This window comes from Pristiophorus japonicus, chromosome 21, assembly GCF_044704955.1.
Source record: "Pristiophorus japonicus isolate sPriJap1 chromosome 21, sPriJap1.hap1, whole genome shotgun sequence".
NCBI lineage: Eukaryota > Metazoa > Chordata > Chondrichthyes > Pristiophoridae > Pristiophorus > Pristiophorus japonicus.
This window is the reverse complement of record NC_091997.1, coordinates 27904703-27930182: the sequence shown is the minus strand read 5'-3', so window position 1 is coordinate 27930182 and position 25480 is coordinate 27904703. Positions and strand designations below refer to the sequence as shown.

Genomic DNA, 25480 nt, shown 5'->3' with positions numbered 1-25480 from the left:
GGAGTGTGTATATTGTGATACACAAGGTATCGCGATTGTGTGGGACAGGCTCAATGGACCAGCGTTACCTGTTCATCATTGTTCATAAACTCGTACGTTCAGTTTTGTGTGCAGTTTTAGTTAAATTCTTTCATTCTATCACAGTACTTTAGGGCTTAAAAACCAGCTGCATTCACAGAAATCATGTCCCAGATTAACTTAATACATTGTATTAATGGTTGTTCAGTTTCTCACCGGACAGATTGCTTGAAGGAGGAACCAAGATCCTCTGTTCAAATATAAACATGCTGTGGTGATTGGTCAAGTATGTGTTTGATTGACAGCTTTTTCAAACAAAAAGGAAAAGAAAGACCATTCATATAGCACCTTTTTAAAATTATTCGTTCATGGGATGTGGGCGTTGCTGGCAAGGCTGGCATTTATTGCCCATTCCTAACTGCCCTTGAGAAGCTGGTGGTGAGCGTCATTTCAGAGTCTGGAGTCACATATAGGCCAGACCGGGTAAGGACGGCAGATTTCCTTCCCTGAAGGATATCAGTGAACCTGATGGTTTTTACGACAATCCGGTAGTTTCATGGTCCCCATTACTGATACTAGCTTTTTATTCCAAATGTATTTGATTAACTAAATTTAAATTCCCCAGCTGCCGTGGTGGGATTTGAACTCACGTCTGCTAGATAATTAGTCCAGATCTCTGGATTATTAGTCCAGTAACATAACCACTATGCTTCCATACCCACTTCAGGATGTCTCAAAGCAATCCATAATCAATGAATTATGCCAGTCATATCTCCTCCCAAATGTGGTACTAACAGCAATATGGCTCGCATCGTTCTGATATTTTAAGATACATTCAGGTAAAGAATCTTCTTCGGTCCGTTTGATCTTCGCCATCTGGAATACCAACCACATGGTCCATGCATTACAGCATCTAGCTGCTTCTTAGCTAGATCCATTGTTCTCAACCGCTCGTCCTGACAATTTGTTCCAGTGACCACTCTGCGTAGGAATATACCTCCTGAGGAACAATTACTTTTCATTTGTTCTTGGGATGCGGGAATTGCTGGCAAGGCTGCATTTATTCGCACTCCTAGTTTCCCTGAGTAAGTATGGTGGGCCTCCTTCTTCAACCGATTAGGTCAATGCAGCAGAAGTTATATACGAACTTTCGGAAGGCATTCGACAGGCTTGGTAGGAAGGTGGAAGCCAATGGGGAAAGTGACGGTATGGAATTGACTCCGTGACAGGACGCAGAGGATGGTGGGTGGATGTTTTTCAGACTGGGAGGCGGTTTGCAGTGGTATTCCCCAAGGGCCAGTTTTAGGTCCAGTACCCTTTTCAATTTTTATAAACGACCCAGGCTCTGGTGTAGCAACATAGTAGACAGTGATGAGGATAGCTGTAGACTTCAGGATGTCATAGACATGAAGGTGAAATGGGCAGAAACATGGAACGTGGAGTTCAATGCAGAGGAGTGCAAAGTGCTGCACTTTGGGAGGACTAATATGGAAAAGCAGTATTCTATAACTGGCACGATTTTGTAAAGTGTAGGTGAGCAGAGAGACCTTGGTGTCCATATACACAAATCCTTAAAAGGTGGCAGGGCAAGTTGATAAGGTGGTTATCACCACAGAGGAGGTTTACCAGGATGTTACCAGAGAGGAGGGATTTCAGTTAGGGGGAGAGGTTGGAAAAGTTAGGTCTGTTCACCTTGAAACTGAGAAGGTTGAGTGAGAGGTGACCTAATAGAAAATTTCAAGATGATGAGAAAAACTATTCCTTCGGGCGAGTGGGTCAATAACTAAAGGTCATAGATTCAAAATCATTGGAAAAAGATCTAGATGGGAGGTGAGGAGAAACGTTTTCACTCAGACTCTACCTGAAATGGTGCTGGAAATTGAATCCATAAATAATTTTAAATGGGAGTTGGACAGATACTTGAGCATGAGAAATTTGCAAGGCTATGGACAAAAAGCGGGGATATGGGACTAAGCACGACTACTCTTTCAAAGAGCCAGCAGAGGCACGACGGGCTGAATGGCCTCCTTCTGTGCTGTAATTGTCTATGATTCTATGATTATTTTTATAACTGAATGTTAAGAACCAAGCACTTAACGTGGGACTGGAGTCACATGTATGTCAGATCAGGTAAGGGTGGCAAGAAGGGTCAATCATGTAGCGTGGGACTACAGTCACATGTAGGGTGGACAATATAGGAGCACTAGGTTTCCGTCCCCGAAGAGCATTAGTGAACCTTTTGGCCTTTAAACACGAAACAATAGCCTTCATGGTCTTTTCTCCCCCCAGCGTGAGGCCACAAATGTCCTGATTTATTGATTTCAATTTCAGTTTACCACACTGGGATTTGGACACATGATGGGCTAGATATTCATCTCGGGCGGTATCGGATCAGCCATCCAATCTACGCTGCGCCTAACATCAAGTTAGATTGACTGCGATAGAGCTGACCATCAGATGTTGAGTATAACGGGTGGCCGATCCAATAACCCTCGTTTTGCACCGCCGCCAGAGACGAATTTCTCGCCCATGAATTCCAGGTTGCTAGTCTAGTACAACACTGAGTACAATACCATACCCACATAACAATGGAATGGAGTGAACATAAGAACATAAGAAATAGGAGCAGGAGTAGGCCATCTGACCCCTTGAGCCTGCTCTGCCATTCAATAAGATCATGGCTGATCTGATCTTGGGCTCAGCTCCACTTCCCTGCCCGCTCCCCATAATCTTGAACAAAGCATACCTTAATTCAAAAGAATGTTATTCCATAGATCATTCTCAGTCTTCATATAAACAAAAATTATTCTTTCTATGTTGCATTTGTGCTGATATAATGTTATTCAGGATTATACTTTACACGGTTAGTGATATAAGAACATAACAACATAAGAATTATGAGCAGGAGTAGGCCATTTAGCCCCTCGAGCCTGCTCCGCCATTCAATAAGATCATGGCTGATCTTCTACCTCAACTCCACTTTCCTGCACTATCCTCATATCTCATGATTCCCTTAATATCCAATAATCTATCGATCTGTGTCCTGAATGTACTCAATGACTGAGCCTCCACAACCCTCTGGGGTAGAGAATTCCAAAGATTTCCAACCCTCTCAGTCCTAAGTGGCCGACCCCTTATTCTGAGACTGTGACCCCTGGTTCCAGACTCCCCAGCCAGAGGAAACATTCTCCCTGCAGCTACCCTGTCAAGCCCTGCAAGTCCTGTAAGAATTTTGTATGTTTCAATGAGATCATCTCTCATTCTTCTAAACTCTAGAGAATATAGAGCTAGTCTACTCAATCTCTCCTCATAGAATAATCCCCCCATCCCAGGAATTAGTTTGGTGAACCTTCGTTGCCCTCCCGCTATGGCAAGCATATCCTTCCTTGGATAAGGAGACCAAACCTGTACCCAATACTTCAGGTACGGTCTCACCAGGGCCCTATGTGATCGGGGCCCAGGAGAGGCATGAGTTCGGGGCCCAGAAGAGCCAAGGGCCCAGGGGCAACACGGGCCAGCCCACACTGCGATATGTGTGCGCACTAGATCCGTGCAGCAGAGCTGGTCTCCTGTTGTCTTGATTAACCCTTGCCACTGGATCAAGACCTAGCTCTGTCAAGCCCGTGTGGTGGCTCGTGTGCAACGGCCTCCACATGTTAAAAAAATCCACACACAGGCATCCTCGATTCGAGGGACCGCCTAAGAGAGAGAGAGAGATAATTGCCGTAAGACATCTTGACTCTTATACTCAAATCCTGATCATAAAGACCAACATATGATTTGCTCTCTTAAATATGCTATTATTATCGATACATAACATATCAGAGATACATGAGAATCTGCTCAGTTGATATCTGAATAAATCTTTCTTCATTATTATAGTATGTGTAAGCTAGAAGTTACTTGTTACTGTATGAACCTAGAAGAGGTAACAGAATGTAAGAATGGACTGAAAGCTTCTGGTTTTCTAACACCTCTTCTCTTTAATACATTTAAGGTATCTTTGATCAGCCTGACAGCAAGCATCCTTGGCTACAATGAATTAGGACCCATTAAATCCCTCCGGACACTGAGAGCCCTGCGGCCACTACGAGCTTTGTCACGGTTTGAGGGAATGAGGGTAAATCAAACTTATTTTTAATCAAATTAAATTTTTGAATCAGAGTTTCTGCAAAGTTTTCTCTGTCTGGCTTCACGTTATGTAAAAAGACGCAGTTGCTCTTCGATGAGCTAGGCTGTGATTTCCTTTGTGGTATTTGAGCCCTAAAAACTTTTAAATGAAAGACTCATGTCAAAAGAGTCCTCCTGTCTCTTTGTTATATGCTGGCTTCTTACACTTCTCAATACTCCGTAGGTTCGGGGGCAACAGTGATATAAATTACAATTGAAGTATTTAAATCTAAAATTAAAAACAGAAAATGCTGGAAATACTCAGCAGGTCAGGCAGCATCTGTGGAGAGAGAAACAGAGCTAAGGTTTCAGGTCGATGACCCTTTATCAGAACTGGAAGATGTTAGAGATGTAACAGTTTTTAAGCAAATGCAGAGCCTGGGGAATGGGCGGGGCAAGGAAAAAACAAAAGGGTTAGATCCATGATAGGGTGGAGGGCAGGAGTGATTAAATGACAAAAAGGATATGTTATGTATGCAACTGTGAGAGTTGTTGTTGCTCTGCGCGGAAGGGATTCCTATACGGGCTGCTCTTGCACACTTTCCACTTTGCCATTCTTGTCTGCCATCCGGACACGTCATGGCGCACCATGTTGCCGTCCGGAGGAGGCGGGGATCCCCAATGGAGTGTTCTCTCCGCGGGAGTCCTCCCTTTATTTATTGGGGACTTGCCTGGAGGGTGTTGCACGGTGGAGTCCTGTGCAATAAGTTTTTAAGTCGGTTCATGGACTTCTAGGCCGCCTGCAATTTCTGCAGTCTGGAGGAGTCCGTGTTCCATGTTTATATTCAATGCGTGAGGTTGCAGCCCCTGTTCCATTATTTGAAAGGGCTGCTCCTTTATTTTTGGCTGCACTTCAGTCCCACGCTCCTGATCTTTGGGCACCCTGTGCGGAGGGGAGCGGGCAGGTTGGTAGGCCTCCTCGTAGGACTGCTCCTGGGCCTGGCCAAGTGGGCCATCAGCTGGTCCAGGCAGTGGGCGGTTGAGGGGGCCGTTAATTCCGACTGTCTGCCTCTCTTCCGCGGTTACGTTCGCGCCAGGGTGTCCCTGGAGATGGAGAACGCGGTGTCCACTGGTACACTCGTGGCATTCCGCGAGAGGTGGGCGGCGGATGGACTGGAGTGCATCATCACCCCCGGCAACCAAATTTTAATTTGATTGGTTTAAGTTCACTGTAAAGTTTTATTTGATAATTTGTTCTAGTGTCCTTTAATAAGGGGGCAGTCGACTTTTAAGTTCTATTTAAAAATAGTTGTCACAGCTGTTGCATTGTGAGTGGCTTAGCCAGTCATGTGATGTTCACAAGACTCAAGAAAACCCCAGTCAGTTGGGTCTTGGTCATCCACAATGAGGCATGCAGTTGTGAGCCTAGTAGGTGAACTGGTAATGTGTAATGTGATTGTTAAACCTTTGTTAATAAACCAACTAGTTCTTAATTGCTATGAATTCTTAAGCAAAGAACCCATGAAGCAAATACGTTACAGGATGATGGTGCAAGGCATAAGGGGGTGAAAATGTGATGAGTATAGGAACAAAAGATGAGACCAGAGAAGGTGTATGTGGTTACGGGAGAATTGCAGAGGGAGCAGGAAGCAGGGAAAATCTGGCAAAGGGTTGCCGTGGCCTGGGAATGTGACTGAAGGCTAGGCAGCGATGGGGGATACCCATCCCGAGCACCAGCCCACAGCTCCCCCACTCCCAGTGGTTCTGGTGTGGCCACCCTCCATTACCCAGCACCTTTTGTGCTAGGGACAGTGTGAGCAGAGGTTAAGATGTAAAGTTGTTAATCGCAATGTCCAAAGATTCCTGTCGTTTTTGACGGCACAAAGTGGTAAATTTTCCACTTGCCGCCTGGGTGTAAGACTAGTGTTGCAGATTGGCTGCTCATCATAGAAATAAGAAAGACTTGCATTTATTTAGCGCCTTTTCATGACCACCGGATGTCCAAAAGCGCTTTACAGCCAATGAAGTACTTTTTGAAGTGTAGTTACTGTTGTAATGTAGGAAACACGACAGCCAATCTGCGCACAGCAAGCTCCCACAAACAGCAATATGATAATGACCAGATAATCTGTTTTTGTTATGTTGATTGAGGGTTAAATATTGGCCAAGACACCGGGGAAATGGTGCCATGGGATCTTTTACGTCCACCAGAGAGAGTAGACGGGGCCTCGTTTTAACGTCTCATCCGAAAGACGGCACCTCCAACAGTGCAGCGCTCCCTCAGCACTGCACTGGGAGCGTCAGCCTAGATTTTTGTGCTCAAGTCTCTGGAGCGGGACATGAACCCACAACCTTCTGACCCAGAGCTGACTGTGCTACCAACTGCCCAGTCTCATTTTGGTTCAGTTAAGTGGAAATGAAAATGGGGCGTTTCTTTACAAAAGGTGGACAACCCACAACGTCTGTTTTACACTCGTGCTAAGTTGAAAATCTGCTCCTGTGCGTTGCAGCGGAATCATGAAGTAAATTGGAATGTTGCGTGTCTGTAATCTTTCATTGATGGACGCAAAGATGCAAATAAAGCACTGGGATTAATTTCTCGAGGAATAGAATTCTATAGAGAAGCTTGGTTTGACCAGTATTCTGTGCACCACTGGTCTCCATATTACAAAAAGGATATAGAGGCACTCGATAAGGTGCAAAGAAAATTTACAAGGATACTAGAACCAAGAGGTTATAACTAGCAGGCAGGACTGAACAGCCTGGGGATCTTTTCTTTAGAAAAGAGAAGATTGAGAGGGGACCTGACAGAGATGTTTAAAATTATGAAGGGGTTTGACAGGGTGGATGCAGAGAAGATTTTTACACTGGTGGGGAGTCCAGAACTAAAGGACCATAACTATAAGATTATCACCAATAAATCCAATAAAGGATTCAGAATACTCAGAGGGCTGGATTTTCGTTTGGATTGCACCTGTGTTAGCGCCCCAAAGGGTTACCGTCCGGGCTTTGCAGCGGTGCTAAGCAGTACCGCCTGGGAGCGTCATGCCCGTGTCGTCCCGATGTCAAAATCTGTTTCGCGTTGACCCCATAACGCCCCGTAGCCAACCCGCCAGAGAAAGCAGGCGGTCAGAGCGGTCCCAGCTGGGGTAAGGGAAGGAATGACTGCTTGGGGTAAGTGTGATCAGTTTTTTTTTAGGTCTTCTTTTGGGGATTTATCTTTATTTGGGACGAGCAATATATTGGGAATGTTGTTTGTGTTTTTTGTGACGATTTTAATTTTTTTGTTTCCGGCGAGGCCTCTCTTAGGCAGCTCCGAATCCGGCTCTTTAGCTCGGGATTTTCACTTGCTCACCCGGCCTAGCGCTCGAAGGGAAGTGTGGAACGCCTCCCTTAGCGCTCCGCCCCTCACTCAGGGCCCAGCTGCTGAATTTTGTGGCTGCCCACGCAAACCATTTCCCGGCGCAAAATTTACCACCCCATCTACCATTAGTGCCGTAATTAGCCTCCAATCGAGAATCCAGACCAGAGAGTGGTTAGAATGTGGAACTTGTTACCACATGGCAAATAGTATAGCTGCATTTAAAGGGAGACTAGATAAATTCACAAAGGAGAAAGGAATAGAAGGATATGTGAAGTAAGGTGTGAGGAGGCTCGTGTGGAGAATAAACACTGGCATAGACCAGTTGGGCCGAATGGCCTGTTTCTGAGCTGTAAATAAGATGTAATACTATGTAATAACAAAAGAGCAAGCAAGCATTTTCATAGCTGTGCATTTTTGGGGGATTTGGCCAGGTGGCACTAATTGTTTATATTGTGCCTTTATAGGTGGTTGTTAATGCACTACTTGGTGCCATCCCATCCATCATGAACGTGCTATTAGTCTGCCTCATCTTCTGGCTGATTTTCAGTATAATGGGCGTGAACTTGTTTGCTGGAAAGTTTTTCAAGTGCATAAACACCACAACCTCTGAAATGTTTCCCATCGATTTCATAAATAACCGTAGTGATTGCGAAGCACTCATCTTAGCGAACGCCACTGATGTGCGATGGCTCAACGTGAAGATCAACTTTGACAATGTTGGTCAAGGATACCTCTCCTTGCTTCAGGTGGTAAGTGATAGTATACGTTTGTGGCAACAGATGATTGACTTATTTTAATGTTTGCACCGGCAATAACTCTCAGTTGGGACAGTCCAGTTGGCCTCAGAGGCTCTGTCTGAGAGGGGGGGGAAATATTGTAGTGTTCCTCGTTCTCATCCCTGCTGGACAGTGTGCTTGTATGACACAGCCAATTTTTGTATCATCTGCAAACTTTTTAATCATACCCCCCTACATTCAAGTCTAAATCATTGATATATACCACAAAAAGCAAGGGACCTAATACTGAGCCCTGTGAAAACCTACTGGAAACAGCCTTCCGGTCAGAAAAACACCCATCAACCATTACCCTTTGCTTCCTGCCTCTGAGCCAATTTTGGATCCAACTTGCCACTTTGCTTTGGAGCCCATGGGGTTTTATTTTCATAACCAGTCTGCCATGTGGGACCTTATCAAAAGCCTTGCTAAAATCTATATACATTACATCAAACGCACTACCCTCAGCAACCCTCCTTGTTACCTCCTTAAAAAATTCAATCAACTTAGTCAGACTCGACCTACCCGAGAGACTGTCAAGGGATGTGATCGAGGCCCAGGGGAGGCATGAGTTCGGGCACAGGGGCCCAGGGGCAGCACGGGCCAGCCAACACTGCGATATGTGTGTGCACTAGGTCCGTGCAGCAGAGCAGGTCTCCAGTCGTCTTGGGTAATCCTTGCCACTGGACAAAGACCTAGCTCTGTCAAACCCATGTGGTGGCTGGTGTGCAACGGCCACTACACATTAAAAAAATCCACACACTAGCGTCTTCCACCCTTCAGGATATAGTTCAGGACCTGGAATTTTAGGTCCTTCATTGGAACACCTGTGAACTTATCCTTTTTTGGCGTGGAAGCAAGTCATCCTCATTTCGAGGGGCTGCCTATGATGATGAATATTGGGTGAGGGCAGGATTTATTTCAGCTGCGATCATCCTTCATTGTCAGATAACCTGCCGACATTCACACTCGAGGATCTGCTGGGGGAAGAGTGATCATAACTTCACATAATCGAATTTCACATTGACTGTCAGAGTGAAATGCTTAAGTTCAAAACTAGAGCATGAAACTTAAATAAAGCCCATTACATAGGTATGAGGAGTGAGTTGACTAAGGTAGATTGGGAAATTAGATTCATAAGTAGAACGGTAGATAAGCAGTGCAAATATTTAAAGAAATATTTCAAAATTCTCAACGAATAAACGTTCCATTGAGAAATAAAAAACCTCACGGGAAAAGTGACCCATCTGTGGCTAACTAAAGAAGTTAAGGATAGAATTAGATTAAAAGAAAAGGCGTGTATTGTTGCGAAGAATAGTAGTAAGCCTGAGAGCTTTAGAAACTAGCAAAGGATGACCAAAAAATTGATAAAAAGGGAAAAAAATAGAATATGAGGGTAAACTATCAAGAAATATAAAAACAGATTGTGAGAGCTGCTCCAAGTATGTAAAAAGGAAGAGAGTAGCAAAAGTAAGTGTGGGTCCCTTAGAGGCTGAGACAGGAAAAATTGTAATGGGAAATAATGAAATGGCAGAGACTTTAAACAGAAGACACAAAAAGCATACCAAAAATAGTGGGGACCCAAGAAGCTAATAAGAATGAGGAAATTAAAATAATTAAGATAAGTAGCGAAAAAGTACTTGAGAAACTAATGGGTCTGAAAGGGTGGTAGAGGCAGAAACCTTCACCACATTTAAAAAGAACTTGGATGCGCACTTGAAGTGCCATAACCTACAGGGCTACGGACCAAGACCGGGAAAGTGGGGTTAGGCCGGATAGCTCTTTGTCGACCGACGTGGACACGATGGGCTGAAGTGGCCTCCTTCCATGCTGTAAATTTCTATGACTCTAGTGAGGGAAGGGTTGTGAGGTGTGGGAGCAATGGGAGTGCAGGTGTGGGGGAAGGCATGCGTGCTCAGCATAGGGGGTGGGAACAGTGAGAGATGGAAAGTAGGGTCAGGGTCTGAAATGTCAAAGTGTAGGGATGACTGGGAAACCTGTGCTATTTAAAATACTCAACTGAGTATTTGTATTAAAATGACAGGCTTTCCCAATTCTGAGAGAAACTCCATAAATTGCACCCTCCTCCCACCCTGCCCCCTCACTGAAGACACCCTCCCTACAATGCTAACTGCTGCACTCAAGGTCATTCTTGGCATATCTTCCAGCTCACCAGCGCTTTTAAAATCAAAATACAGTTGGAACGTGGCTTTTGTTACTGTAGGGGAGGGGGTTTTGAGCTCAAAAGCAGCTATGGGTTTGCTGTGCAGGTGGAAGTCTAGTTGCAGAGGGGGGAGTTGTAGGCCAGGTTGAACATTACAGCATGGGTTGGGGAGGCCACAATGGTGGGAGATGATGGTTGGGTTGGTGGTCTCAGCAGAGCAAAGGGCATTTGGTCACAGAGGCGGAGAAGGTCGTTGTGAGAGTGGTCGCAGGGAGGGGGACAGACACTATTGGGCTGCAGATTTCATTTAATATCTCCACAGTGGATGACACTGCGGAGAACACAATGGCGCAGAAATTGTGGTCGGAGGCTTCCCGGGAGGCGGATGCCTCTGACCTGCAAAAAAATCTACGAACTTATCTGGCGGTCCGGGAGGTTCGACGACTTGTGCTCCTGGGCCTTTCCGCGTAGGCCTGCGTAGAGGCCCACGTATCCCAGGGGCACAGGCGGTTCACAAGCATCCCTGGGATCATGTGGGCTGGCCCAACCAATCAAAGTGAGGGGAACCCCATTCATACTTGTGGTAATTTTGTTTGTACGGAGCTGCCATACGTAAGAATGGGAATACCCCAGAAATACATAAAACACATGAAATAAATTTAAAAAACACATTGCGTATTTAAAATTAATTAAAATGCCATTTAATTAAATATTTTAAACATAAATTTATCTTTTTTAATTTTTTTTGTTAGATGTTTTAACGGAGCTAAAAAATAAACTTACCTTAATGGACAGAGTTTTTAACCTATTGTTAACTTTAATTAAATAAAATTAAATTTAACCTATTATTAACCTAAAGTGATAACATTTTATTTTTCTATTTGTTAAAACTCTTACACTGGTAACAGCAGGCAAATAGCCCAACTCTCCACCTGCGAAAGCCCATATCCTTCAGTTTTGTACGATCTGTCAAGATTCTTTGCAGATCGCAAGTTCTGGCTTTCGGCGCATGCGCAGCACATGCCTAAACCCGGAACTTGCGGGGCCCCGCGAGCATGTGCGCACCTCGTACATGCGCGTAGGGGCCGCAAATTCAGCCCCATTGCCATCTATCTTGGAGATTCACTCAGAAATCTCCGCGGTAAGCAATAAACAGCGCCACCCACCTTGGAGGCCGAGCTGGGAGGACTCAATCAAAAGTAAGTAAAATGGGGAGATAAATTTAATCATGAAAACAAAAAGTGTGCGAGACAGGCCTGGTAGAAAAAGACATGGCAAGAAAATGTTAAAAGAATTGTGACACTTGCAGGAAACACATTTATACACAAAACCTTTTGGGCTAGAAGTTCCGTTGGAGGGCTCCTAAAGCGCCAATATCGCCTGGACGCTAAATTTAGCACCGGAAGATTTTTAGCGCCGAACCCAGCAAACTTCAGTTTCAGCGTCTTGATAGTGGGGTGGAGCACTAAGGGAAGCGTTCCTCACTTCTCTCAGGGCGCTAAGCCAGGAGCGCAACTGAAGATCCCGTGCTAAAGAGCCGGCTTCGGACTCCCGGCAAAAACAAAACATCAGACCAAAAATCACGACAAAGTGCCGCAGGACAACGGGACCTGGGGGCACTTGTGCATGAAACACAAAAGGACAGTATGAAGGTACAGCAAGTGATCAGGAAGGCCACTGGAATCTTGGCCTTTATTGCAAAGGGGATGGAGTATAAAAGCAGGGAAGTCTTGCTACAGTTATACAGGGTATTGGTGAGGCCACACCTTGAATACTGCGTACAGTTTTGGTTTCCATATTTAAGAAAGGAATGATTTGCTTTGGAGGCAGTTCAGAGAAGGTTCACAAGGTTGATACCGGAGATGAGTGGGTAGGCTGTTTGGGTCTGGGATTGGGAGAGACTTCTTCACTCGGGGAGTTGTTGGCCTGTGGGGTTCCCTGCCGTGGAGAGTTGTTGATGCCAGTTCATTGGATGTGTTTGGGAGGGAGTTGGATGTGGTCCTTGCAGCTGGGGGGGTCGGGGGGTGTGGAGGGGGCGTGGGGGGGAGGTGCTGGGGTGGGTGATCAGCCATGATCTTGTTGAATGGCGGTGCAGGCTCGAAGGGCCGAATGGCCTACTCCTGCACCTATTTTCTATGTTTCTAGGTTTCTATCTATGAGGGGGTTGACTTATGAGAAATGGTTGAGTAGGTTGGGCCTCTACTCATTGGAATGCAGAAGAATGAGATGTGATCTTATCGAAACGCATAAGATTATGAGGGGGCTTGACAAGGTGGATGCAGACAGGATGTTTCCACTGATGGGGGAGACTAGAACTAGGGGCCATGATCTTAGAATAAGGGGCCGCCCATTTAAAATTGAGATGGAGAGAAATTTCTTCTCTCAGAGGTTGTGGATCTGTGGAATTCGCTGCCTCAGAGAGCTGTGGAAGCTGGGACATTGAATAAATTTAAGACATAAATAGACAGTTTCTTAACCGATAAAGGATTGAGGGGTTATGGGGAGCGGGCGGGGAAGTGGAGCTGAGTCCATGAACGGATCGGCCATGATCGTATTAAATGGCGGAGCAGGCTCAAGGGGCCGTATGGCCTACTCCTGTTCCTCTTATGTTCTTATGTTCTTATTCCCCATACGAGACTCACCCCAAATAAAGTTAAATTGCAAAAAGAAAAATTCCCCAAATCAATCCCATTTACCCGACGCAGTCACGCCTTCCTGTAGCGCCCCGGGACAGCTCTGCACGCCAGCTGTTCTCTGGCGGGGTCACTAGGAGGCGCTACGGGTGGCGAGCAAACCGTGTCGCTACCGGGGGTCGTTGCACACCGACGCCACGCTCCCGGGCGATACTCCTTCGTGCCGCCGGTAATTGCACACCGAGGTTACCGAGCAGTGCTCCTGTTTGCGCCTGCTGGCGTTAACCCTTTAGCGCCCCTCACAGGGGCCCAATCCAACCAAATGTTTCCCCCTTAATCTATTCTTAAGAATAGATATAATATATGTTTGCATCAATTCAAACAATATTGGTTCTGACCTGTTGCTGTGCAGAAAGCATTGTTTCCAGTATTAGGTGTCATGGCTGATACTAACTGCCAGGATGTTACAATTATAGAAACAGTGAGTGCTGAAACACATAGGGGGCAACGTGCATTAAACAGAATCTGTTCTCCACCACTGCTCTCTACGAATCACCTGATAAAGAGTTGCGAAAGAGTATTGTTCAAGAAATACATCAAAATAGTTTATATATCACCATTACACAATAATAAAAATGGCCGAAAAGAATAACAAAGACAAATATTTATTGATAACCCTCAATGTTTCACTGTTCTTGCCAGTGGCCACTTTAGAAATGATAAAAACAAAGTTATTGGCTTCAGAGTAAGTTAGAAATAAATGAACAAATCCAAACTGAGCCAACAGATAGTAAAATATAAGAACATAAGAACTAGGATCAAGAGTAGGCCATTCGGGCCCTCGAGCCTGCTCTGCTGTTCAATAAAATCATGGCTGATCATCGACCTCAATTCCACTTTCCTGCACTGTCCCCATATCCCTTGATTGCCCTAAAATCCAAAAATCTACCGATCTCAGCCTTGAATATGCTCAACGAGTCAACATCCACAGCCCTTTGGGGTAGAGAATTTAAAAGATTCACAACCCTCTGAGTGAAGAAATTTCTCCTCATCCCAGTCTTAAATGGCCGACCCCTTATCCTGAGACTGTGACTCCTGGTTCTAGACTCTTGTGCCAGGGGAAACAAATATGTTATAAAGTCAACCTGCTAACAAGGGGGCATAGACTACCCTACGCCAAGCCAGCGGCCAACATCTTGCCATAGGCAACTAGGCCCATAAAGCAGTGCCTGGTCTCCAGTCATCTTGGACCCCCTTGCCACTGGATCAAGACCTTGCTCAGCTAAGCCCGTCTGGTAGCCGGTGTGCAATGACTACCCCACGTTAAAAGAACTCACACACAGGCATCTTCCGCTCCTCTAACATGAAGTTCGGGTTCTGGAACATCAGGATCCTCATGGACAACTCCAACAGCGACAGGCCGGAACGCCGCACCGCCAAAGTTGCCTTGGAACTTAGACGCTCGACTATCTGTCCCACCTGTGACAGAGATTGTGGTTCTTGTATTGGACTGTTCAGCCACCGAAGACCTAATTTTAAGAATGGAAGCAAGTCTTCCTCGATTCCGAGGGACTGCCTATGATGATGATAGTCTCAGGACTAGCCGCACGTGTGAAAGTGGATTGGATAAGTCTTTGACAAGGAAGAATGCAAAAGGACAAGGAAATGGCATTAGAGTAGTCTGTTTCAGCTGAAGACCAAGGACCAGCACAAACTCAATGGCTGTAGGTTCTTGAATTCTATGATACAGCAATCAATCCTCTTTATCTCTGATCAACAACAACAACAACAACTTTCATTTACATAGCGCCTTTAACGTAGCAAAGCACCCCAAGGCGCTTCACAGGAGGGTTCTAAAACAACATTTGACACCGAGCCACAAGAGGGCACATGGGGCAACGAGGTAGGTTTCAAGGAGCATCTTAAAGGAGGAGAGAGAGGCGGGGCGGTTTAGGGAAGGAATTCCAGAGCCTAGGGCCTTGGCAGCTGAAGGCACCAATGGTGGAGTGATTAAAATCGGGGATGCTCAAGAGGCCACAATTAGAGGAGGGCGGACATCTCTGGGAGGGTTGTGGGGCTGGAAGAGATTACAGAGATAGGGAGGGCCGAGGCCATGGAGGTATCTGAAAACCAGGATCTTCCACCTTGTCACAATTTCTATGTCCACCATTTATTTTGATCCATGTTGCAAATACAAATTTAAAATACTATGTGAAGCTTTGCGATCTATAAAATCAGTTGAGCCACAGACCTTGATGATGTTGAACATTCAGGACATTTGGATATATTAAAGCATGTTTTAAAGTGACTATTTAGAATTAACATTAATATTGATTAACTGTGTGAAAGAAAATAGCTTCTGGCTGAGTATGTAATACACTGCTTTCTTAATTTTGTTCCCAATAGGCAACATTTAAAGGCTGGATGGCTATAATGTACGCAGCTGTTGATTCCCGTGACGTGAGTAGTTGCTATGAGTTAAAAGCATTTATTTAACACATTCATAAACTGATACAGATTAAGCTTTTGATGGTGATTGAACGCCTTTGATGGTTTTAAACCTCACACCGTTAAAAGCAGTGTGAGGAAACGTGGTGGCTTTCACTCCCTCTCTCTTTCTCGCTCGCACCCTCTACATGTCTCCGTGCTGTTAACCATGAATTCCTTTTATTGGCTTCCTGTTGCAAAATGGGTATGCTGGGAGCAATCTATACAGCGCATTCCAGTACCTGTAAACACTGGAACATCACCTCACCACTGTGAAAATTCTGTTGTCTTTTCACAATATTGTCCTCGAGACAATCGTGATTAGCAACTCTACATTTATCATTTCCGGGTGTCTGATTCCTGCAAAAATTAGAATGTTGGAGGGATTTTTTTTGGCCACTGGTCTGTATCTTTCTCCTTACTGGCATCTGTCAGTGCCAGCTGTGGTTCAGTGGGCAGCACACTTCTCTCTGAGTCTCGAAGGTTGTGGGTTCAAGGCCCACTCTAGGAACTTGAGCACAAAAATCTAGGCTGACACTCCAGTGTAGTGCTGAGGCAGTGCTGCACTGTCAGAGGTGCCGTCTTTCAGATGACACCTTAAACTGAGGCCCTGTCTGTTCTCTCAGCTGAACAAAAAAGACGCTATGGTACTATTTCGAAGAAGAGCGGGGGAGTTATCCCTGGTGTCCTGGCCAATGTTTATCCCTCAATCAACATCACAAATCAGATTATCTGGTCATTATCACATTGCTGTTTGTGGGAGCTTGCTGTGCGCAAATTGGCTGCCACGTTTCCTACATTACAACAGTGACTACACTCCAAAAGTACTTCCTTGGCTGAAAGGTACTTTGGGACATCCAGTGGTCATGAAAGATGCTATATATAAATGCAAGTCTTTTTAAATGTTTTCCAGGTGAGATCTCGTTTATTGATGAGAAGATGCAATCAAATGCATAATCAATAATATTTTTTTGTGGGGGGTGCGGGGGTCAGACTGTAGACTTTCCTTCGATGTGGAATTGACATCAGATTGCATTTGAAAATTGCGCAGAATTTTAGCCTGTTCTTTTGCCATTTCGTTCAAATTGAAAAGCTGAGGCCATGGTGTTCTTTCTCTTGGGACAAGGAGAACAAGCAATAGTCCTTCACACAGCAGAGAACGTGGTTCGGGAGAAGAATGTATCCAGTGAAAAGTAGTGAGAGACCGGTGTTGGATGATCTTGCATTATCTGACAAGCAGAATGTCGGAGGTTCCGATTAGTCATCATCATCATAGGCAGTCCCTCGAAATCAAGGAAGACTTGCTTCCACTCCTAAAGTGAATCCTTTGGTGGCTGAACAGTTCAATATGAGAGCCACAGACCCTGTCACAGGTGGGACAGACATTCATCAGGGGAAGGGGCGGTGGAGGGGTGGGTGGGACTGATTTGCCGCACGCTCCTTCCGCTGCCTGCGCCTGGCCTCTTCACGCTCGCGGCGTTGAGATTCGAAGAGCTCAACGCCCTCCCAGATGCACTTTCTCCATCTAAGGCGGTCTTCGGCCAGGGACTCCCAGGTGTCAGTGGTGATGTCGCACTTTAGCAGGGAGGATTTGAGGCTGTCCTTGTAACGTTTCCGCTGCCCACCTTTGGCTCGTTTGCAGTGAAGGAGCTCCGCATAGAGCAATTGCTTAGGGAGCCTCATGTCTGGCATGCAAACTATGTGGCCTGCCCAGCGAAGCTAAGCTGATCGAGTGTGGTCAGTGCTTCAATGCTGGGGATGTTAGTCTGGGCGAGGACACTGATGTTGGTGCGCCTGTCCTCCCAGGGGATTTGCAGGATCTTGCGGCGACATCGTTGGTGATATCTCTCCAGCGATTTGAAGTGTCTTCTGTACATTGTCCATGCCTCTGATCCATCCAGGAGGGTATGTATTACTACGCCCTGTAGACCATGAGCTTGGTGATAGATTTGAGGGCCTGCTCTTTGAACACTCTTTTCCTCAGGCGGCCAAAGGCTGCACTGGCGCACTGGAGGCAATGTTGAATCTCCGCATCAATGTCTGTCTTTGATGATAAAAGGCTCCCGAGGTATGGGAAGTGGTTCACGTTGTCGAGGGCCGCACCGTGAATCTTGATGACTGGGGGCAGTGCTGTGAGGCGAGGTCAGGCTGGTAGAGGACCTTTGTCTTACAGATGTTAAGCGTAAGGCCCATGCTTTCATATGCCTCTGTGAATACGTTGACTATATCCTGGAGTTCAGCCTCAGAATGTGCGCAGACGCAGGCGTCGTCCGCGTACTGTAGCTTGACGACAGAGGTTGGGGTGATCTTGGACCTGGCCTGGAGGCGGTGCAGGTTAAACAGCTTCCCACTGGTTCTGTAGTTTAGTTCCACTCCAGCGGGGAGCTTGTTGACTGTAAGGTGGAGCATAGCAGTGAGGAAAATTGAGAAGAGGTTTGGAGCGATGACGCAGCCCTATTTGACCCCGGTCCGGAAGTGGATTGGGTCTGTAATGGAACTGCTGGTAAGGATCACGGCCTGCATGTCGTCGTGGAGCAGGCGAAGGATTTTGACAAACTTTTGGGGGGCATCCAAAACTGAGGAGGACACTCCATCAGCCCTCACGGTTGACAGTGTCAAAGGCCTTTGCCAGTGTCAAGGACACTGAGGCTGTCGGGGCCCGCTGGATGGAGCACTTTGAAGATCTCCTCAATCGAGACTCTGCCTTTGACTCGAGTGTTCTCAACTCCATCCCGCAGCATGCGACCCGCCACCACCTCAGTGAAACCCCAACGCTGCATGAGGTAGGCAAAGCCATAAAACAGCTCAAGAATAACAAAGCTACGGGTGCGGATGGAATTCCTGCTGAGGCGCTAAAGTATGGCGGAGAGGCGCTGTTGGCCCGGATACATGACCTCATCGCTCTCATTTGGAGGAAGGAGAGCATGCCGGGAGATTTCAGAGATGCAGTGATCGTGACCATCTTTAAAAAGGGGGACAAGTCCGACTGCAGCAACTACAGGGGAATCTCCCTGGTTGTCAGACAGGAAGCAAAGAGTAGGAGTAAATGGGTACTTTTCAGAATGGCAGGCAGTGACTAGTGGGGTACCGCAAGGTTCTGTGCTGGGGCCCCAGCTGTTTACATTGTACATTAATGATTTAGATGAGGGGATTAAATGTAGTATCTCCAAATTTGCGAATGACACTAAGTTGGGTGGCAGTGTGAGCTGCGAGGAGGATGCTATGAGGCTGCAGAGTGACTTGGATAGGTTAGGTGAGTGGGCAAATGAATGGCAGATGAAGTATAATGTGGATAAATGTGAGGTTATCCACTTTGGTGGTAAAAACAGAGAGACAGACTATTATCTGAATGGTGACAGATTAGGAAAAGGGAAGGTGCAACGAGACCTGGGTGTCATGATACATCAGTCATTGAAGGTTGGCATGCAGGTACAGCAGGCGGTTAAGAAAGCAAATGGCATGTTGGCCTTCATAGCGAGGGGATTTGAGTACAGGGGCAGGGAGGTGTTGCTACAGTTGTACAGGGCCTTGGTGAGGCCACACCTGGTGTATTGTGTACAGTTTTGGTCTCCTAACTTGAGGAAGGACATTCTTGCTATTGAGAGTGCAGCGAAGATTTACCAGACTGATTCCCGGGATGGTGGGACTGACCTATCAAAAAAGACTGGATCAACTGGGCTTGTATTCACTGGAGTTCAGAAGAATGAGAGGGGACCTCATAGAAACGTTTAAAATTCTGACGGGTTTCGACAGGTTAGATGCAGGAAGAATGTTCCCAATGTTGGGGAAGTCCAGAACCAGGGGTCACAGTCTAAGGATAAGGGGTAAGCCATTTAGGACCGAGATGAGGAGAAACTTCTTCACCCAGAGAGTGGTGAACCTGTGGAATTCTCTACCACAGAAGGTAGTTGAGGCCAATTCACTAAATATATTCCAAAGGGAGTTAGATGAAGTCCTTACTACTCGGGGGATCAAGGGGTATGGCGAGAAAGCAGGAATGGGGTACTGAAGTTTCATGTTCAGCCATGAACTCATTGAATGGCGGTGCAGGCTAGAAGGGCTGAATGGCCTACTCCTGCACCTATTTTCTATGTTTCCCTGCTATCAGCCACTGGGAAGGTTGTCGACAGAGTTCTCTTCAATCACCTTCGCCCTGTGGCCGAGGAGCTCCTCCCGGAATAGTGTGGATTTCCTAGCCTATGGGGCACAACGGACATGATCTTTGCAGCGTGACAGCTGCAGGAAAAATGCAGGGAGCCCTAATACATGGCCTTTTTCGATCCGATTAGTAAGGTATCATCGCTCATGATTACTATCGTTTTAAGGTTTATGGTTGATGGCAGTTTGAGGAGGTCGAGAACAGTCGCCTCAGGTTGGATATTTGAATGAATAGATTTCTACCTATCTATCTCTCTCTCGTTCTAATTCTGTGCTTCCTTCTATCTCCTCTTCTATACGTCTCTCATGGTCTTTGTCTGCTATGGTATCTATCTTGTTCTGTATCTGCATTAATTAATATTTTTTGTTCTGTCGTTCTATAGGAATTTGGACATATACTTGAAAAAGATAAATTTGCAGGGCTATGGGGAAAGAGCCGGGGAGTGGGACTAATTGGGTGGGTCTTTCAAAGAGTCGATACAGGCACCATGGGCTGAATGGCCTCCTTCTGTGCTGTATGATTCTGTGACTGCCAGTCTGTCAGCCTGTCACATGTTTTCTCATTCTTCCCTCCAATGCTGTGCGCTTTATTTTGTAGTCTTTGCTTTTTTTCTCTGTCCTATCTTATTTCCCTTGTTTGATTCACTCTGCGTTTTCTGCTAAACCCTTTTCTCATTTGCCTTTCAAATACACTCTTTCTGTTTAATTTCCCAACCCAGCGCTAGCCCTGTGCTTGGAGAGGAGGGGCGATATTGGTTGTGACAAGTCCCACAGAACGGACAGGCCGAGTGCGCGGGATGTCAGCGTTCAGCTCAGCTCAGGAAGGTTGGAAAACGCAGAGTCCCAGTAAGCTGGGATCTCTTCAGGCAGCTACATGCAGAGATTGAGGTCCATTGGAGCAGAGAGTTTGAGCAGATTGGGAGCTGACTGTGCAGGGCAATTGTTAAGAAGAATAAGAAAAAAGGAACATAAGAAATAGGAGTAGGAGTAGGTCATTTGGCTCCTCGAGCCTGCTCCGCCATTCAATAGGATCACAGCTGATCTGATCTTGGCCTCAATTCCACTTTCCTGCCTGTTCCCCATAATCTTTGACTCCCCAGTCATTCAAAAATCTGTCTATCTCCACCTTGAATATATTCAATGACCCAGCCTCCACAGCTCTCTGGGGCAGAGAATTCCAAAGATTTGTGACTCTCTGAGAGAAGAAATGCCTCATCATCTCCGTTTTAAATGGGCGACCCCTTATTCTGAAACTATGCCCCCTAGTTCTAGATTCCCCCTTCTTTCCTCAAAGGCAGCCCTTTCATCTCAGGAATCAACCTAGTGAACCTTCTCTGACTTCCTCCAATGTAAGTATATCCCTCCTTAAATAAGGAGATCAAAACTGTATGCAGTACTCTAGGTGTGGTCTCACCTATACCCTGTACAGTTGTAGCAGGACTTCCTTACTTTTATACTCTATCCCCCTTGCAATGAAGGCCAACATTCCTAATTTTTACAGAAAATATTGCTAAACATAATTTTAAAGTAGGTAACTTAAAAACAAAAGTTGAGTAATTAATTGAATATGGAGAAGCAACATAAAAATTAATGGGAGGTATGGGCAGTGATAACGTGAAATAAAAAAAACTGTCTGTGTGCTCTTTGGGATTTGATTGGTCCATACTGACCATGAACATGTGTATAGTATGGACCCTGTGGAACCTTGCTATTATCTGTCCTGAAGTGTGGTAGTGAAACATAGGCTTGAATTTAGTTTGTGCCACACTACCCGCGTGAACGTGGTGCAGGGAGCTGAGCATTGGGTACAAATGGGTAGGACCAAGGCCCACCTCATATCGAATCTCGAGCCTCATGTACATGGTGTCCCCAGGCAGCCCGCGGTGAATAGGATTCCAATTATCGGCTGCTGCATCCCTCAGGTAGGTCCTGGGGGAGTGGGGGATGGGTAGGGAGGGGGAAACGATTGTGAGGGAGGGGTGGGCGACCAGGGGAAAAGAGGAAGCAATCGTGATTGGGTAGGAGGGGAATGGATTAGTGCCTAATATACAAAATGTCTGGCCTTGTATATTTGGGCTGCACACACGCGCGTGCAGCCCAATGGCCTCCAACAGTGACGCCATCTAGTGACTAGTGATCCCAAAAGTACATACATGACAACACCCCCCTCTGAGATATTAACACAGTCTTTTACAAATTGAGACGGTCCAGTGTTTTACGCTCCCGGGTTGACCGTCTCAGTTCAACTCCAGCCTTCGGTGAGTGTTCAGAGTCTGTTGTGACTGGTGGCTGGGTGGCTGACTTGGTGGGAGTGGCAATGGCCATTTCAGAGATTGAAAGTCCATTTTCATTCAACATGTCAGTGATTGAAAGTTCAGATTCACTGATGACCATTGAGTCCTCTGATGACTGGAGGTAGGTTGGTTGGTCGTCGATTGTCTCTTCCTCCAACTGTTCTGGTTCGTCTGTGTGCCTCAGCATTGTCTGATCCATACGTTTCCTGCATGTTTGCCCATTTTTGAGCTTGACAATAAATACTCTGTTGCCCTTCTTGGCCATGACAGTACCAGCGATCCACTTGGGACCCAGACCAAAATTCAGAACATATACAGGATCATTTACAGAAATATCGCGTGACACAGCAGCACGATCATGATACCCTTGTTGACTTTGTCTTCCATATTCAACATGATTAGTCAAGTCAGCATGTACAAGAGATAGCTTGGTCTCTTCATCATGAGTTCAGCAGGTGAGACCCCGGTAAGCGTGTGTGGTCTTGTCCTGTAGCTAAGTAGTATGCATGACAGGCGTGTCTGCAATGACCCTTGGGTTACTCGCTTCATACTCTGCTGTATGATTTGGACAGCACGTTCTGCTTGCCCGTTGGATGCAGGTTTGAATGGTGCTGACCTTACATGTTTGATACCATTGAGTTTCACGAACTCTCGAAACTCCTGACTGGTGAAGCACGATCCGTTGTCACTAACAACGATGTCAGACAGACCATGTGTCGCGAACGTGACACTGAGATTCTCAATGGTAGCTGTGGATGTGCTGGATGACATGATTATACACTCTATCCACTTCAAGTATGCATCCTCCACAACTAAAAACATCTTCCCCAGGAAGGGACCTGCAAAATCTATGTGGATCCAGGACCATGGTTTAGACGGCCACGACCACAGACTCAGCGGCGATTCCGCTGGTGCTTTGCTGAGCTACATGCAAGTGTTGCACTGATGCACACAGGATTCCAGCTCAGAGTCAATTCCCGGCCACCATGTATGAGACCTGGCGATGGCTTTCATCATTACAATGCCGGGATGTGTACTATGTAGCTCACGTACAAATTTCTCTCTCCCTTTCTTGGGCATAACAACACGATTGCCCCACAGTGTACAATCCGACTGAATAGACAGTTCATCTTTGCGACGAATGTAAGATTTGGTCTCCTCGCACATTTGCTTGGGTATGGCAGACCAATCATCTTTGAGGATGCAACTCTTCACCACTGATAAAATCGGGTCCTGGCTGGTCCAGGTCTTAACTTGTTGAGCCGTGACAGGGGCTCCTTCACTCTCAAAAGCATCCATAACTAACAATAGGTCCGTCGGTTGTGGCATTTCCTCCTCCGGTGTGGGCAACGGCAGACGGCTCAAAGCATCGGCACAATTCTCGGTGCCAGGTCTATGGCGAATGACATAATCATAAGCGGATAATGTCAGTGCCCATCTTTGGATGCGGGATGAAGCATTGGTATTGATACCTTTGTTTTCAGAGAACAGTGAAGTGAGCGGCTTGTGATCTGTCTCCAGATCAAACCGAAGACCAAACAGGTACTGATGTATCTTTTTAACCCCATACACACAGGCTACTGCTTCTTTCTCTACCATGCTGTAGGCTCTTTCCGCTTTAGACAAATTTTTTGAAGCATACGCGACTGGTTGAAGTTTACCTGACTCATTAGCTTGTTGGAGTACGCAATCAATTCCATATGATGAAGCATCACAGGCCAATACTAAACGGTTACATGGGTCATAATGTACCAGCAGCTTGTTAGAGCAAAGCAGATTAGTGGCTTTCTCAAAAGTTCTGTCTTGAGACGCACCCCACACCCAGTTGTCACCTTTTCTTAGCAGCATGTGCAGTGGTTCTAATAAGGTGCTCAATTTAGGTAGGAAGTTACTGAAGTAGTTGAGTAGACCCAGGAACGAATGCAGCTCCGTCACATTCTGCGGCTTAGGTGCATTATTGATGGCCTTGGTTTTCATGCCGTGGGCCGTCAGCAGCAATTTTCCTCTCCAGGAATTCGACCTCTGGTGCCATGAAGACGCACTTCGAGCGTTTCAGTCTGAGTCCCACTTGTCCAGACAATGTAGAACCTCTTCCAGGTTGTTCAGATGTTCCTCGGAGTCATGACCTGTGATCAGGATGTCATCTTGGAACACGACAGTTCTGGGAACGGACTTCAATAGACTCTCCATGTTCCTCTGAAATATTGCTGCAGCCGAGCGAATTCCAAAGGGGTACCTGTGATAAATAAACAGTCCTTTGATCATGCTAATGCACGTAAGTCTCTTCGACGTCTTGACCAGCTCCTGTGTCATGTAGGCCAACATCAAGCCCAGTTTGGTAAATGACTTCCCCCCAGCTAGTGTTGCAAACAAGTCATCAGCCTTCGGTAACGGGTACTGATCCTGTTTTGAAACCCTGTTTTGAAACCCTTGTAGTCTCCACAGATTCTGACTGTGTCATCACTTTACAGCACAGGAATAATGGGGCTCGCCCATTCGTTAAATTCAACTGGTGATATGATCCCTTCACGCTGGAGTCTGTCCACTTCGATTTTGACCTTCTCATTCATCATATACAGAACTGCCCGAGCTTTATGATGGATGGGTCCTGCATCTAAGTCCACGTGGATCTGCAACTTGGCTCCTGTAAAGATGCCGATGCCTGCTTCGAACAGCGAGGGGAACTTGCTCAGTACTTGGGCACATGTATCTTCCTCCGATGACAACGCCTTGATGTCGTTCCAGTCGCATCTGATTTTTTTCAAGCCAGTTCCTGCTGAACAGCGTTGGGCTATTGCCTGGGACAATCCATAGTGATATCTCGTGAACCGCACTGTCATACGACACTTTAATTGTGGCATTGCCAATCACCGTTATGAGTTCTTTGGTGTACGTGCACAACTTGGCATTGACTGGACTCAGCCTGTGCCTCACAGCCTAAGTATCCCACACTTGTCGAATGCCTTCTGGCTCATTATCGATTGACTCGCCCCAGTGTCCAGTTCCATCGATACCGGCACCCCATTAAATTTCACGTTGATCATTATCGGTTTGCTCTTAGTTAGGAACAAGTACAGTCCATATACTTCCTCCCCTGGTATCTTGGATTGCGTATCTGGATCCACGCTAGTCTGTCCATCATCCTCCACGTGGTGTGTCGCAGCACGCTTGCTCATCTGCGGACACTTGCACTGGAGATGCCCCACTCTCAGACAGCCTTTGCAACTATATTGCTTAAATCGGCACTGCTGGTGTCGCCGATTTCCCCCACAACGCCAACACGGAGAAATCGGATGCATTCCCGCTGGCGGACTTTGGCAGCCACAGGTTTTGCGTACGCAGTCGGGTAGGCCCTGCCATGTGCTGCTCTGCTGAATGCCGAATCAATCACATTTACAGTACTTGCCGAGTTTCGATGTTTCACTGATATCTGCTTTAGACTTCTATCCATCGTCGTGCATGATTGAGCGATTGTGATG

The 25480-nt window shown here is 46.2% G+C and overlaps 1 protein-coding gene across 1 annotated transcript in view; it reads left to right on the top strand.

The window, feature by feature from the left end:
* scn4ab (sodium channel, voltage-gated, type IV, alpha, b) overlaps positions 1-25480 on the top strand; it is a 247080-nt gene that overhangs the window by 192157 nt on the left and 29443 nt on the right. The window contains exons 21-23 of the mRNA XM_070864513.1: positions 4016-4138; positions 7957-8241; positions 15469-15522. Coding sequence (XP_070720614.1) covers positions 4016-4138; positions 7957-8241; positions 15469-15522 — 462 coding nt within the window. The remainder of the gene's footprint in view (positions 1-4015; positions 4139-7956; positions 8242-15468; positions 15523-25480) is intronic.